Genomic DNA, 16,460 nt, shown 5'->3' on the forward strand with positions numbered 1-16,460 from the left:
ATCTTACTATTACCCCCCCCACCCCACACCCACACATGCCCTCCCCCCCCAGAGTTTTGCGTCCATTTTTATGCTTATATGCATGCATACAAGTCCTTCGTTTGATTTCATAACTCCCCCACCTTTCCCAAACTTTCCCCCTGTACTTTGAAAGTCTGTTTGATGCTTTACTGTCTCTGTATCTATCTTTTTGTTCACCATTTTATAATGTTCTTTACTATCCCTAAATGAGTGAGATCATGTGGTATTTTTCTTTCATTGACTGGCTTATTTCACTTAGCATAATGTTCTCCAATTCCATCCAGGTTGCTGCAAATGATGAGAATTCCTTCTTTTTTATGGCAGCATAGTATTCCATTGTGTAGATGTACCACAGTTTTCCGATCCAGTCATCTGCTGATGGGCACCTAGGCTGTTTCCAAATCTTAGCTATGGTGAATTGTGCTGCTATGAACATAGGGGTGCATATATCCTTTCTGATTGGTGTTTCTAGTTTCTTCGGATATATTCCCAGGAGTGGGATTACTGGGTCAAATGGGAGTTCCATTTTCAGTTTTTTGAGGAAACTCCATACTGTTCTCCACAGTGGCTGCACCAGTCTGCATTCCCACCAGCAGTGCACGAGGGTTCCTTTTTCTCCGCATCCTCGCCAACACTTGTTGTTTGTTGATTTGTTGATGATAGCCATTCTGACAGGTGTGAGATGGTACCTCATTGTTGTTTTGATTTGCATCTCTCGGATAATAAGTGACTTTGAACATGTTTTCATGTGTCTCTTGGCCTTCCTTCTGTCTTCTTTTGAAAATATTCTGTTTAGGTCTGTTGCCCATTTTTTTATTGGATCATTTATCTTCCTCTTATTGAGTTGCATAAGCTGCCTGTAGATGTTGGAGATTAAACCTTTATCAGTGATAGCATTTGCAAATATGTTTTCCCATGCAGTGGGCTTTCTTGTTGTTTTGTTGATGGTTTCTTTTGCTGTAAAAAAGCTTTTTATTTTGATGTAGTCCCATTTGTTAATTTTCTCTTTAGCTTCCATTGCCCTAGGGGCAGTGTCAGTGAAGAAGTTCTTGTGGCATATGTCTGAGATTTTGTTGCCTGTGGATTCCTCTAGTATTTTTATGGTTTCCTGTCTTATGTTTAAGTCCTGTATCCATTTTGAATTTATTTTTGTGTATGGTGTAAGTTGGTGATCTAGTTTCATTTTTTTGCATGTATCTGTCCAGTTTTCCCAACACCATTTATTGAAGAGACTGTCTTGACTCCATTGTATGTTCATGCCTCCTTTGTCAAATATTAATTGAGCATAGTGGTTTGGGTCGATATCTGGGTTCTCTATTCTGTTCCATTGATCAATATGTCTGTTCTTGTGCCAGTACCAGGCTGTTTTGAGAACAGTGGCTTTGTAATACAGCTTGAAATCAGGTATTGAGATCCCACCTACTTTATTCTTCTTTCTGAGGATTGCTGAGGCTATTCGGGGTCTTTTTTTATTCCAGATGAATTTTTGGAGAGTTCTTTCTAGGTCTGTGAAATATGCTGTTGGTATTTTGATGGGGAGTGCATTGAATCTGTAGATTGCTTTGGGTAGTATGGACATTTTAATGATGTTGATTCTACCAATCCAGGAACATGGTATGTTCTTCCATCTGTTTACTTCTTCCTCTATCTCTTTTTTCAGTGTCCTGTAGTTTTCTGCGTATAGGTCTTTTACCTCCTTAGTTAAGTTTATTCCTAGGTATCTTAATTTTTTTGGTGCGATGGTAAATGGGATTGCTTTTTTAGTCTCTCTTTCTGTAAGTTCATTATTGGTGTATAGAAAAGCCATAGATTTCTTGGCGTTAATTTTGTATCCCGCTACATTGCCGAATTCATTTATTAAGTCTATTAGTTTTTTGATGGAATCTTTTGGGTTTTTTATGTACAATATCATGTCATCTGCAAATAAGGACAGCTTCACTTCTTCTTTTCCAATTTGGATGCCTCTTATTTCTTCTTCTTGCCTAATTGCGATAGCTAATACTTCCAGTACTATGTCAAACAGGAGTGGTGAGAGTGGGCATCCCTGTCTTGTTCCTGTTCTTAGGGGAAATGGTTTTAGTTTTTGCCCATTGAGTATGATGTTTGCTGTGGGTTTATCATAAATAGCTTTTATTATGTTGAGGTATGAGCCTTCTATTCCCACCTTGTTGAGAGTTTTTATCAAGAAAGGGTGTTGGATTTTGTCAAATGCTTTTTCTGCATCTATTGATATGACTATGTGATTTTTATCTCTCAATTTGTTTATGTGATGTATCACGTTTATTGATTTGCGGATATTGTACCATCCTTGCATTCCTGGGATAAATCCTACTTGGTCATGGTGTATGATCTTTCTGATGTACTGCTGGAGCCGATTTGCTAGAATTTTGTTGAGGATTTTGGCATCAATGTTCATGAGGGATATTGGCCTGTAATTCTCTTTCATTGAGTTGTCTTTATCTGGTTTTGGTATTAGGGTGATGCTGGCTTCATAGAAGGAGCCTGGAAGTGTTCCTTCCTCTTGAATTTTTTGGAATAGTCTGAGGAGGATAGGTTTTAGTTCTTCCTTGAAAGTTTGATAAAACTCTCCTGTGAAGCCATCTGGCCCCGGGCTTTTGTTTGCCGGAAGCTTTTTGATGACTGCTTCAATTTCTTCCATAGTTACTGGCATGTTGAGCTGTTTAGAATCTTCCTGATTGAGTTTTGGAAGGTTGTATTTTTCTAGGAATATGTCGATTTCCTCTAGGTTGTCCAGTTTGTTGGAATAGAGTTGTTCGTAGTATTTTGTAACAATCCTTTGTATTTCGTCGGGGTCTGTTGTTATTTCACCTCTTTCATTTCTGATTTTGTTTATTTGGGTCCTCTCTCTTTGCTTCTTGGTGAGCCTGGCTAGAGGTCCATCAATCTTGTTTATCCTTTCAAAGAACCAGCTCTTGGTTTTGTTGATCTTTTGTATTGTTTCTTTGGTCTCTATGTCGTTTATCTCCGCTCTGATCTTTATTATTTCTTTCCTTCTGCTTACACTGGGCTTATCTTGTTGCTCTCTCTCTAACTCTTTGAGTTGTTGGGTTAGGTAATTTATTACCATTGTTTCTTGTTTTTTGCAGTAGGCTTGTAGAGCTATGAACTTCCCTCTCAGGACTGCTTTCGCTGTGTCCCATAGATTTTGGATTGTTGTGTTTTCATTGTCGTTTGTTGCCATGATGTTTTTTATTTCTTCCTTGATGTCTTTGGTAACCCAGTCATGGTTTAATAGCATGCTGTTTAGTCTCCAAGTGTTTGATTTCTTTGGGTTGTTTTTATTGTAGTTGATTTCCAGTTTTATGCCACTGTGATCTGAGAAGATACTTGATATGATTTCTATCTTCTTGAATTTGGAGAGACTTTGCCTATGTCCTAACATATGGTCTATCTTTGAAAATGACCCATGTGCACTTGAGAAGAATGTATATTCTGTGGCTTTGGGGTGAAATGTTCTGAAGATGTCGATTAATTCCATCTGTTCTAGTGAGTCATTTAGGATTGATGTTTCTTTGCTGATTTTTTGTTTAGAGGATTTGTCCAATGGTGATAGTGGGGTATTGAAGTCTCCTACTATGATTGTATTACTGTCAATCTCTCCTTTGATATCTTCCAGGAGTTTTTTAATGTATCTTGGTGCTCCTGTATTGGGTGCATATATGTTTACCAGAGTTATTTCTTCTTGTTGGATTTCTCCCTTAAGTATTATGAAGTGGCCTTCATTATCTCTTGTTATGTCCTTCACTTTGAGATCTAATTTGTCAGATATAAGTATTGCAACCCCAGCTTTTTTTTCATTTCCATTTGCCTGGAAAACCTTTTTCCATCCCTTTACTCTCAGTCTGTATGCATCCTTTTTTTTGAGGTGGGTTTCCTGTAGACAGCAGATATCTGGGTTTTGTTTTCTTATCCAGTCTGTTACCCTGTGTCTTTTGATTGGGGCATTCAATCCATTTACATTTAAAGTTATTATTGATAGGTACTTATTTGACGCCATTTTTATTCTATACCCCTGTGTACCTTCTTTGCTTCCTATTTCTTTCTTTCTTTTTTTTTTTTTTACAGCAGACCCTTTAGCATTTCTTTCATTGCTGGTTTGGTGGTGATAAACTCCCTTAGTCCTTTTTTGTCTCTGAAGCTCCTGATTTCACCTTCAATTTTGATTGATAGCCTTGCTGGGTACAGTATTCTTGGATTTAGACCCTTCCTTTGCATGACTTGGTATATTTCATTCCATTCCCTTCTGGCCTGATGCGTTTCTGTTGAGAAATCAGTTGCTAGTCTGATGGGGGTTCCTTTGTATGTAACTGTCTGTCTCTCTCTGGCCGCTTGTAAGATTCTTACTTTGTCGTTGGTGTTTGCCAACTTAACTATAATGTGCCTTGGCGTCGGTCTTTTGGGGTTCATTTTGCTTGGAACTCTGTGAGCTTCTTGGATTTGTGTGGGTTTTTTCTTCCCTATATCAGGGAAGTTTTCTGTTATTATTTCTTCAAACAGGTTTTCTATTCCTTGCTCAGTTTCCTTTCCTTCTGGCACCCCTATTATCCTGATGTTGTTTTGTTTTGTATTGTCCCGAAGTTCCCTTACGCTCTCCTCAATCTTTCTAATTTTTGTTTCTAGAAGCTGTTGTAATTGGGTATTTTTTTCCATCTTGTCTTCTAGCTCACTTATGCGGTCCTCTGCTTCATCTAGTCTACTCTTGATGCTTTCTATTGAGTTCTTTACAGCAGCGATGTCATTTTTCATTTCTTCTTGGTTCTTCTTCTTTTCTTCTTGGTTCTTACTCATATTGTCGAATTTGTCTTCCATCCTTTTCAGCCACTTTATGACCATTTCTCTGAATTCTTTCTCTGATAGGTTGTTTGCCTCTAAATCGTTTACTTCCTTTTCTGGTGATGCCTGCTTCTCTTTCCTGTTTGGGCTGTTTCTTTGTCTCCCCATGGTCTCTCTTCTCCGGATGTCTGGTTATATAGATTTCTCTCTCTGGCGTTGATTTAAAGGTATAAAATACAACACAACCAGGCACAACAGACAAGGCACTGAACAGAATTGTATTCACGATATTAATAACCTCCAATAAAGGTAACCACCAGAGAAAGACAAATTAGGGAATAGGAGTGGAAGAGGGAGAGTAAAAAGAAAGAACAACAACGAAGAAAAAAAAAAAAAACAACAAAGAGTGTGAATCTGAACTTGGGAAAAGAGCAGAAAGAAAGAAAAGAAAAAACAGAAAAGAAAAAGAAAAGAAAAAAAAAGTAAGAGAGACAAGAATGATACTAAGAGAGAAAAGGGGAACAAACTATATATATGGGGAGTAAACTCCACTAGAACAACCACTATTCCCAGCAAATTCCAGCAACACGAGCCTGGAGATTAATACAAACTGCAACAGCAGCTAATATCAAGTGAGGCAAGGGAAAACAAAAGTAAAAAACAAACAAAAACAAAGCAAACAAAAGAACCAACCAAACCAACAAAAAGAATAATCAAAACAATCTCATAAAAAAGCATAAAAATTCAATCTAATCAACATTCAAGCAAACAACAACAAAAGGCCCGAGAGAAAAATAATTTTTTAAAGGTAGCGTAGAGAGAGGTTTGTATGGATTTGGAGCAGGGGGTTGGGAATTAGATATATAAGTAGGGTGAAGTTTTAGCAGGGAGTAAACTGAAAAAGTAGGGAAAATCTAAAGGCAGAAAGGGTTAAGATAAACTGGGGACCAAAAGGGGAAAGGTTAGGAGGAGAGTGATGGCATAATTTTAGCTTTGAGATAGGGTAAAGCGATTGTAAGGGAAAGATGCAAATCGAATGTAGGACACTAATCCAAAAATAAAAGAAAGGGAAAATCTAATGACAGTAAAAAGAAAAAAAAGTAAAATAATAGTAATAATAGTGCTGATTGAAAATAAAAATGTAATAATTAAAAAGGTGAAAATCAAGTGAGGAAAAAGAAAAAAATATTAGTTTCTTAAGTAAAAGATGCAAAAAATGAAAATAAAAAAATATGAGAATAAAAAAATTAAAAAATTGAAAATTAAAAAATAGGAAGACTAAAATGTGCAGTAGCGGCTGTCATTCACTTCCTCTATTATTCTGTTTGGTACGCCTTTTTCCCAGTCTGGGCGGTATTTCAGTTCAGCTTCATTCCAGGGCTCCTCAGTGTTGGAAGCCAGTCCTGCTTTTTAAGCCAGCCCTGTCTTAATTTCTCGTATTTATTTTTGATTACACCAGAGACAATTAGCGTTTCAGCCCCTGGGTGGCAGTGTTTCTGAATTGACTTCCGGGCCTCTCTAGCTCTTTTTTCTTTTCTTTTTTTCCCCCTTCTATGGCACTCACTACCGGTTTGTGGAGATGTGCGCCTCAGAGCTGCCTCTCTGATGGTCACAAGCAGCTCTGGTCCCCAGGTTCCGAAAAAACACCTTCCCCCTGCAGTCTTTCAGGGTTTCCACCTGGGTTTACCTCTGTATTGGGCTTAGCAATCAGAGTCGGAAAGAGCCCAGGTGTGCGGACCGTGGGTCTGTGCCCCAGACTAAGGAGCCTGCACTCCTTTGAAAATTCTTAGTCTGACCCTCCTCGTCAGATTAAAATGAGTTGCTTTCAAGAGGTCACTTCTGTTAGCAGCTCAGAAGACCCCCCTCCTCATTCACGGATCACGGCAGTTCCAACTGCCGCTGATTTTTCTAGGCACAGACCTCCCGGCTCCTGCCGGTCCTGCGGCTGCCGCACTTCCCTCACCCAGCGCTTCCCTCACCCACCGCGGGGATTAGAAACCGCAGCTTATTTCAGACAAAATCTGACCTTTCCGTGGTGCAGTGAAGAGTTTCTTTGAATCCGAGTGTTTGCGCTGATAGGGGACCGGTGGTCTGGTGCTCCCAGCAGTTCAGTGTTTGCAGTTGTCGCAGAAAGTCAGGTTTCCACTAAAATCCTCCTTTCCTTGCAAGATGGCGAGGCGCCCGGCGAGCCCGCAGCTCCAGGAGGGGACCCAGCCCCTGTGGGTGCTGCGCGGTCAGAGGAACACTGCCCAGCACTCCCCCGCCTTCTCCTGGAGTTTAGCTGTCCCTTGGCTTGCCCACATACACTCCCTCTGCGAGCCTCTGCTGCTCCGACTCTCCGCCCCAGGAACAGACTCCAAACCCGACTCTATTCCGTCGCCAGGACTATCACTTTGAGGAACAATGATGTGGACTTGAAGAGAAAGTTTAAAAAAAATTGTGAGGCTTCCCCCATTTTCAGATTGAAAGGGATCTTCAGGATCATCAGATTAAATTCTCCACCCAGGCATCCCTTCTATAACATCTTTGATAGATGGTTGTCCAGATTCTCCTTGATTGCATCTAGTGACCAAGAGCTTATTACTTCAAGAGACAACCACTTCCACCGTCTAATGGCTTTAATAAACAGAAAACTGCCCTATGTGGAACCAGTATCTGTTTCTCTGTGACTTGCCAGAGTTAGTGGACTGTCAACTCCCAGATATCTCTTGTATTCCCTGGATGGGAATTCCTTTAATCCATAGACCAGAGTGGTACACAAAGGACACAGATACTACAGAATTGGTCTGGGCATACTGGTAATTCCCCGATTTATCCAGTGAACATTTATTTAACAGCTTCTACGCAGTGAAAAAAACTAGTTCTGCCTCAGGCATGGATGTTCACAGAAAGGGCCTCAGAGCTATCCACAGAGCAATCACCTGCCATAAGGAACAGATGGCAGATATCTTGTTTCTGCTCTCACAGTCCCGGGCCGCACGCCAGCTGATGGAGAGGACCCAGTCATCCAGCATGGAGACCCGGCTGGATGCCATGAAGGAGCTGGCCAAGCTCTCTGCCGACGTGACCTTCGCCACCGAGTTCATCAACATGGATGGCATTGTTGTGCTGACGCGGCTTGTGGAAAGTGGAACCAAGCTCTTGTCCCAGTGAGTATTATTGAGGTCTTGTCTGGGGCTTTCGGAGGTCTGCTACTCTCCACAGGGCATCCTATTCTCATTTCCATTGAGTCAAATGAGGTTTTTGAAAACTGTCTGCATACAGAGCAGTGTGCCAAGCACAAGAGTCCACACAGAGGGACATAATTCACTATTGTGGTCCTAAATCTTATAGTCTGCATGGGCTCTCACAAAACCGTACTATGCCAAGTGAGTAGTAGTAGGGGCTGCTGAACTCCGGAAGAAGGAGGTCAGCTGAAGACAGACCTGTACATTAATGGAAAATGATTGGTCTGATGAAGATTAGTGTGCAGACTATCCATTATGGACTAGAACAGGTGTCTGTCTATTCTTAACCACCCCCTGCCTCCCTCCCTGTCCAGTCACCTCCCCTCCACACACACACACACACACACACACACACACACACACCTTTCTCTGTGTTTATCATAGGTTACCCCCTATCCATGTGCCATCTCCCTGCCACCCATTTTCACAGGGCAGAGGAGATCCAGAACTTTGAGATACACCACGAACATCTTTACGCTGCTCCAGCGCCAAGATGAATGTGATGGGAAACTGGCTTGTCGTGATCCACAGTGAATAACATGTTTAGTTTGCCTTTGAGCCTGTGGAGCCTAAGCTGGCAGAGAGGGAGTCAGAAATCTTTCAGCTGACAGATCAGCTATTGAAATTTTCAGCCAAACCAAGCAACTAATCATGGGTATTTGTTTAAGTCCTAGAAAATCCTAAAGCTTTCGCTGTCATCAGCATTGACCTCCCAAGAGTGCTGCAGTCTCCCAGAAGTACAGGATTAGAAGGGCCTTCGTTTCTTCCTCTTTAAAATGGGGATAATGCCCCAGTATTGTCATGAGGAGCATTGTAAATGAGAATGGATCTGAGCAGGCTTTGTCCATGGGAGTATAGTTTGTTAATTGCAAAGCACTCTACAGAAGTATAAAGGATTTAATGTATAAACAGGAGAGACAAAGGGAAGAAAACATTTTCATCCTTATTTTCCATCAGCACAATGCTAAGGGCTTTGCATTTATTGTCATCTTGCCCCCACCACAACCCAGTGAGATTAACATGATTTTACAGAGAAAGAAATTAAAGTTTGAAAAGATAAAATTTGCACAGTTAGCAAATAGCTGAACAGGAATTGAACCCATATCCAAAGTTTGTACTCTCTGCTGCCTCCAGGCCTGAAGGTGAACATGGTACATAAGCTTCCTTAGGTACCCCCACAAGGTATTGGGGTTTGACAAAGATCTGCTGTGGTTTTGTTCTTGGGAAATGGATAAATGATTCTGTTTCCCTGAGATGAGGTGACATGGAGAAGGAAAGCCTAATCCCCAGCAGCCTTTATGTTTTCAGTGATAGATACCTGGACAGATCTGCTCCACGTCTGTGTAGGTGTGCATGCAGGCGCTGACTCAGAGTTGCATCGACTGATTGCTCATGTAGTGCTTACACTGAAATCCTTCCATTGTGGCTGCCTTCACACCTGTTCCCGGTTTTGAATCTTTGTATTGTTGTGTGTGTGTTTTGCACATGTCTCAGCTACAGTGAGATGCTGGCATTCACCCTGACTGCCTTCTTAGAGCTCATGGACCATGGCATTGTCTCCTGGGACATGGTTTCCATCACCTTCATTAAGCAGGTGAGGCCTCCAGCATTCTGTCTTTCTCTCCTTCCTCAGTCACCCCTTGTTCTCTAAGCTAAGGTGGAGATGCAGGCAATACTGCATTCTGGTATGGGTCAGCTTTCTATCCCTGAGGCCAGACTTTCATCCTGGAGCTCTGGTCTTCCTCTGGTTCCTGCAAGACTTACTCTGCTGTACTCTCAGGACCTGCACTGAGATGAACTGGGCTCTCCAAGTGAATCTGCCCAAAGTGCCACTGGATTATTAGTGAGACTTGGGAGAACACCAGCATCAGCCAGTGCCATCCTTGAGTCTTTTGACCTGCTTCCTGACTTTCCCTTCTCTTTGATAAAAAGTGTTCATTTCATTTGCCTTATATTTATAAGTCTGCCTTCTGTTTACAAATCTGCCAGGTAGCCTGTTTAGACTGTCAGATTGAACTCAGTCGGTAGAATAGGAGACTTCTAGTTTTGCCCTCCTTTCTTTTACAAGAAGGGACCGCATCAACTCGGAAAACTGAACTAAAACCAGTGAATAATATGTCCTGACCTGCCATTGTCTTGGGACTTTGGGAACCTCCCAGTGCTAACGCTATTTTGGCGAAAGTGACCTGGCCATATGTTAAGGATATTATAATGGGGATTGAGGATGATTAGATGACCAGACTTTGAGATCCTGTCTAACTCTCCAAGTCTCTCTGTTCTACTTGTGTAGAGGGACACAGTGCATGTCAGGAGAAGAGTACCTGGAAATAATATCCTAGTATCAGTAAGATCCTCTGCTTTCTATACTCAGCTTTTTCACACCTGAGTCCTTATTTTGAAAATGAAGTATTAAGCTCTTAGATTTTGAGGATATACAGTTGACTGGATACTGTAATTTGAAATTGGGTTTTCCATGCCTAGGGAATCCCTGGCATTGGCCCAGGTAGCCATAAACAGATAGCACTCTCCAGCTCAGGACACCTGCCCCAATGTGGTCAACACTCCCGAGAGGAGAGAGCCTGTGGGCTAGCAGCAGAAGCCTAAGCCGTCCAGCTCCCATGGGCCCTGAGCTTCCTAACTGATTTGTCCCTCTCTGCCTTTAGATTGCAGGGTACGTGAGCCAGCCCATGGTGGATGTGTCCATCCTTCAGAGGTCCCTGGCCATCCTGGAGAGCATGGTCCTGAATAGCCAGAGTTTGTACCAGAAGATAGCAGAGGAAATCACTGTGGGACAGCTCATCTCTCACCTCCAGGTGTGAGTAAGAGACTCTGCCTGCCTCCCTGCCCTGTAGCTTCTCTTCTCCTCTCTCCGTCTGCATAAGTCTTCCCGTCCTCCTCCTGCTTTGCTTGGATTCCAAGCTGCTGGTCTGCTTGTTCATCCATTCATCGCTTCTTCCACACTACTGCCAGATTCCACTCATAATTCAGACCTGCTCATGTCATGCTCCTGTGTAAAACCCTCTGTAACTCTGCTTGCCCCTTCGGATAAAGTGAAGTTTTCACCAGTCTCCCTGTACCACTGTGGTACCAGACAAAATAAATGCTTTCTTCTCTGTGGGCCAAACAATCTCTGTTTGTACCTTTGGCAATTATATTTATATAAAATACTCTACTTTTTATTATCTGTCTCCCATTTTATAAATTTTTTAAATATATTTTTATTTCAGAGAGGAAGGGAGAGGGAGATAGAAACATCAGTGATGAGAGAGAATCATTGATTGGCTGCCTCCTGCATGCCCCCTACTGGGGACCAAGCCCGCAACCCTGGGCATGTGCCCTTGACTGGAATCACTCCTGGGACCCTTTGGTCCGCGGGCTGACACTCTATCCACTGAGCCAAACCAGCTGAGGCTCTGTCTCCCATTTTAAACTGAGCTATCTGGGAACAGGGACCAATCATTTTTGTATCCTCTGCTTTGATTTAAGCAAAAGCCCAATTAGCATTTGTTGAACAAATACTTTTAAAAACGCTTTTGAGACTTTGCCCCAGGTTATTATTTGATTACAATCGTGAGTGATTTTATGAACCATGTCTAAGCATCATCTTGCTGGTCATTCTTCTAATCTCCTCTGCCTTCTTTCTTCATTGACACAGCTCCAACCAGGAAATTCAGACCTACGCCATTGCCCTGATTAACGCACTTTTTCTGAAGGCTCCTGAGGACAAGCGACAGGTCTGTGGCTGCCTTTCCAAGCTTTTCGTTTGGGCTCTTCCAAGAGAAGAATTCTCACCCACTCATCCTTTGCAGACAGCAGAATCCCAACCATTTTCCCAAGGGTCCTTCCTCCTGTCCTTCTGTGATCAGAGCCCATCGAGCGGCTTTGCTAAGGAAGACCCAGGGGAGAACGAGCAGGGAAACGAGCTGGGGTCTTAGGTCAGAGCAGGGGCCTGCAAACTTGTTCCTCTAAAGGGGCAGAGGGTAAATGTGTTTGCTTTGTGGGCCGTATTGTCCATGTGGCAACTATCCACCCTTCCTGTTGTAGCCAAAAGCCACTTCAGACAGTAGGTGAACGAATGATGTGGCTGTCTCGCAGTAAGACCTTATTTACACAAATAGTTGACAAGCCTAATTTGGCCTTAGTTTGCCGCCCCCTAGGTTAGAGGATCAAGAAGGGAGAGGAGACCCTCTGGGCATCACTGTTGAGTCCAAGGAGATTGAAACAAATGAGAGCCTTACTTAAGGAAGCAAGAGTGGAGGGACTTAGCACCTGGTTTCGTGTGTAAGGACCCTCTGATCCAGGTTCTAAACTTCCTTCTTTTCCTGTGAATTATCTGTGTGACATTATGCAAACAGCTCTACTTCTCTGAACCCCAATTTCCTCACCTATAATATGGGAGCTATCACATCTTCCCCATTTACTTCACAAGGATGTCATGAGGTAAACCAGACCCCCGATTTACAAGTGAGGACACTAGGAATCGGTTGGGCAGGAGAACAAGCTCTGACCTAAGAGTCCAGGGCCTGCCACTGGCCGGACACATGCTTTAACCTCTTTGGGTCTCAGTTTCTCTTCCTGTCAAATGAAAGGGCCAGATTAAAGACCCCTAGGGGCCCTCCCAGCACACTTCGTAGATTTCTCTGGTAAAAGCCCAGGTGGTGCACAAAAGAAAGACTTTTTCGTTGTCTGTCAGTACCCTGGGCTCAGGAGGTTGAAATTCATGTGGGATCAGGTACCAAGCCCTTGGTGGATTCTAGTGGGAGACCAGGGGCATCTGTGTTTCTGTCTGTCCTGCCTTTCTTGGATGGCTTTGCTCCATTAAGCTCTTCCTTCCTAGTCCTGAGCTGAATGTAAACTGAAAGCTCATTCTTCCATCTGCTTCTCTCTGTGCTTTTGCTTTCTGCCGGCAGGACAAGCACCTTAATCCTCTAGACCTGCCTGCCACTGTAAGTAGCACCGCTGTGTGGAAAGGGCCCCGCTCTCATCCAGGTGGGGAGGTCTCAGCTGGGCAAGAATCTCACCTCTGATCTAAGATGTTCAGGGAACTCCAGGACCAGGAAAGGTTGTGTGCTGTAAGCCTCACTTGTCAGGACACTTGAGGACATCCTGCAGAGTAGAGCCACATGCAGGATTAAGGCGATGCCTGGTCCAGGGAATGTGGCCCAGTCTTTCCTTTGTAGCTCGCCTTTACATGGGTCTGTGGCTCAGCCAGCGAAGATCAGATTCAGAAATAGCCTGGCTTTCATCTAGATGACACCATGACACATCACCCCCCAACTTAATATAGCAAAGTGTAAAGGTAAATCCCTGTTTACCTAGACCGTGGGCATTTGAAGAGGTTTGGACAGTTGACAAGAGGGAATTTGGATGCTCATTTTTCCTAAGAGGGAGCTTAGGGAGGTCAGCTCTGCAAGGACCTGAAAGAGGATGAGTGCTTCCCCCACAGAGAAGCTTTTAGTCTGAGGCCTTAATGCCCTAGCAGTAGACCACTGCCTGCTTCCCGCTGTTGGTTGTCCACAGAGAGATCTAATCTCAAGCTGACCTCCTATAGCTACCAAGAAGTGTGTAGGCCACTCTCCTCTCCCCCAGGGCAAGCATAGTAAAACCTAATGTTCCTGGCAGCATCAGCCACTTGGCCTTTGGCCAGAAATCCAGGCGTGAGAAAAAGGCCTTTGAGCTCTGAGGACACTGCTCCATGGAGAGGTGTGACAGCTCCCTCAGGCCGATGGACTTAGAATTCTCTGTGAAATGAAACTAAGGCAGAAGTTTAAAGTGAAGTCATACCAATTACCATGATAAGAAGTGATGGCTGACATTGGAAGGCAGAGACAGAAGAATTATGAAAAGCTGTCAGAGAAATTAAAAGCATGGTAATCTGGGACCATTTTGTTTAGGAGAAAATAGCTTCACATCTCAATAGCTCCTTAAGGGTATTAGTGTCACAACCCAGAAAAATAAATGATGGTCTTAATAAAGCCAAGTCCTTGGCAGTGATTAAATTATAATCATTGCAGTCTCTTCTGAAATAGACATGTATTTTTTAAAGATTTGCATAAGAATGGTCCAAGTAATGGTTCTGAGAGGACCCTTAAAGCTTCGCTCCCTGGAAGATGTAATTTAGTAGGATACTTTCCTGAGTGTGCTAAATACATAAAGTGTTCCTCTTAAATCAGAACCAAATATAATTTAAAAAGTAACCTATTATGAAAAATTATCCCAAAGCACCCAACATGTTCTCTCCACCAGTCAGAAGTGAATGGGAACTACTCACTGTTTCAGGGGGTCCCCACCCAGCTCCCTCTGCTGGTGAGCCCCGGGAGCAGCGCAGGGCCAAAGCCCTTTCCTGGGTTTGGAGTCCCTTCCAGCCTAGGCAGTGGGTGCCTGCCTGGAACAGTGAACAGGGCCTGCGGCTTGGGGACCATCACGCTGCTCTGTGCTCCGTTTACACTGTCCATCGCCCACCGTCCTTGTAACACCGTGTCTTGTCTGAGGTGTCTTCGTCCCTCTTTGAAGGTGGTGTGGTGGATTGTGCCATTGGGACCAGAAACCCTATTTGTTCATTTGCACTCACAAAGGAAAAACGTGAGGGAATTTGTTGGAGTGTAAGATACAGTTGATGGTTCGTGGATTTTTTTCTATTTTCCCACTTTTCATTTGAAACGAAAAAAATTGTGACAGAAAAAGCCCCAGAGCTGTGACATCACCTTCCTCTATGGTTGTCACAGCTTTGTTCTGCCACCTTGCCTCATGTTTCTTATTTTCTCACTAGGACATGGCCAATGCATTTGCACAGAAGCACCTACGATCCATAATCCTAAATGTAAGTTTCCGAAACAAGCTGTATTTTGTTACTATTAATAGCAATTATTACCATTACTATAGTTGTATTATTGTTGAAATTACTATTGAGTGGGTTGGGCACTCAGAGAGAACTTACCAATAGGCACTAAACACTCTCAAGGTGAAAAGCTTTTTTTGTAATCCTCTATAGGCAGAGTTGTCTCTAGGAGGCCGCTGGCCCACCAGGGATTGCAGAGCCTCAAAGGAGACACTGAGGCCAGCTGTACTGTTTGTTGCCTGGCAGATCCAAACTTGTTTATCTAGAGGGAACGTGTTAACATAGGCACCAAAAAAGGAAGGTAACTCGTTGAATTAACTCGGGTCATAAACCTGAGTGTGTGGGGCACCAGCAGGAATGACTAAGACAGTGTGTTTGCTCTCGAAGAATTTCCAGTCCAGCAGGAAAGACGAGTGGTCATGGCACCCTGTGGCCAGGTTCTGTAGAGATTCGTGGTATGGGAGATTTCAGAGGAGGGCAGTCAGTCCTGTGTGGAAGGAGAGGTGTCAGGAAGCCTTCAGAGGACCATCTTTAGGGGAGGCTGAGGACAAGCAAGCAGACCAAAGAGAAAAGGAATGGGGGCGTTGAGGGCCCGGAGCCAGACGGAGTATGTGATGGGTAGAGGGTGAAGCAAGGAGCAGATGTGTGGTGAGACTGCAGAGGTAGCAAAGACCAGATCAAGTAGGGTCTTAGTCTTTTTCCTATCGGCAGTTGAGGGAATTTAACCAGGATCACGAAGTAGCCAGACTAGCATTTTAGAAAGATCACACTCCAAAATCTGTGTGTTTCCTGAGGGTTGTGTTAGGGAGGAAAGTGGAGTAGGAGGTGGTGGGGAGGGGGAGACATCTGGAAAGAGGTCTAATTCCTTGTTACCAGGGAGGGGAAGTGGGGTGGGAAGGAACCGAGGTGGGAAGGGGAAACAGTGGGAGCGGGGAAAGAGCCAAGGATCTACATTAAAAGGCGGCCATTTTGTCAGTTGTCAAAAACAAGGGAGAACTAGGAGGGCACAGTGAAGAAATTCAGTCAAGTGTGAAAGACTTACTAATTCTGAACATGAACTTTGGAGTCACCAGCACCCACTCTGCCATTAGCCAAATCTTTGATCTTGAGTAATTCACTTAACTTCTGTGGGCTTCGATCTGCTCCTCTGGATGTGAGAACTAAATGAGCTAATATATATACAGTGCTTAGCAGGGTGCCTGGCATGTGGTAAGTGCTGTGCTTCTATTGGCAGTTCTTTGTGAACAAGAAAGAACAGCTGATAGATTCAAGAAGTAAGCTCCGAGTATTTGTGAAGTCCAGTGATCAGCTGGTCTAAACACACGGAGCCTGTCAGACTTCACTAAGCAGAACTAGCTCTTGCCTACTGGCCATTCCCTGGTCACAGCCCATGGGCAGCCCGCAGGAGGGACTGAGCAAATGCTCAAGCACTCTGCCTGCAAGTGACGGAGAGCACACAGTGCCCACGCCTTCTCATCCACATTCCTCTTCGTGTGTGGGAGCGAGGCTGCCTTTGTGAGGGAAATTTAATGAATTTTGAGACTTTTTATTTTCTTGAATGAGGTTATGACAAGCTAAGA

The 16,460-nt window shown here is 43.5% G+C and overlaps 1 protein-coding gene across 1 annotated transcript in view; it reads left to right on the forward strand.

Moving 5' to 3' along the window:
* ELMO2 (engulfment and cell motility 2) overlaps positions 1-16,460 on the forward strand; it is a 43,308-nt gene that overhangs the window by 14,890 nt on the left and 11,958 nt on the right. Inside the window, exons 6-10 of the mRNA XM_054724115.1 lie at positions 7,783-7,964; positions 9,537-9,636; positions 10,706-10,857; positions 11,698-11,776; positions 14,812-14,862. Coding sequence (XP_054580090.1) covers positions 7,783-7,964; positions 9,537-9,636; positions 10,706-10,857; positions 11,698-11,776; positions 14,812-14,862 — 564 coding nt within the window. The remainder of the gene's footprint in view (positions 1-7,782; positions 7,965-9,536; positions 9,637-10,705; positions 10,858-11,697; positions 11,777-14,811; positions 14,863-16,460) is intronic.

This window comes from Eptesicus fuscus, chromosome 12 (assembly GCF_027574615.1).
Source record: "Eptesicus fuscus isolate TK198812 chromosome 12, DD_ASM_mEF_20220401, whole genome shotgun sequence".
Lineage (NCBI taxonomy): Eukaryota > Metazoa > Chordata > Mammalia > Chiroptera > Vespertilionidae > Eptesicus > Eptesicus fuscus.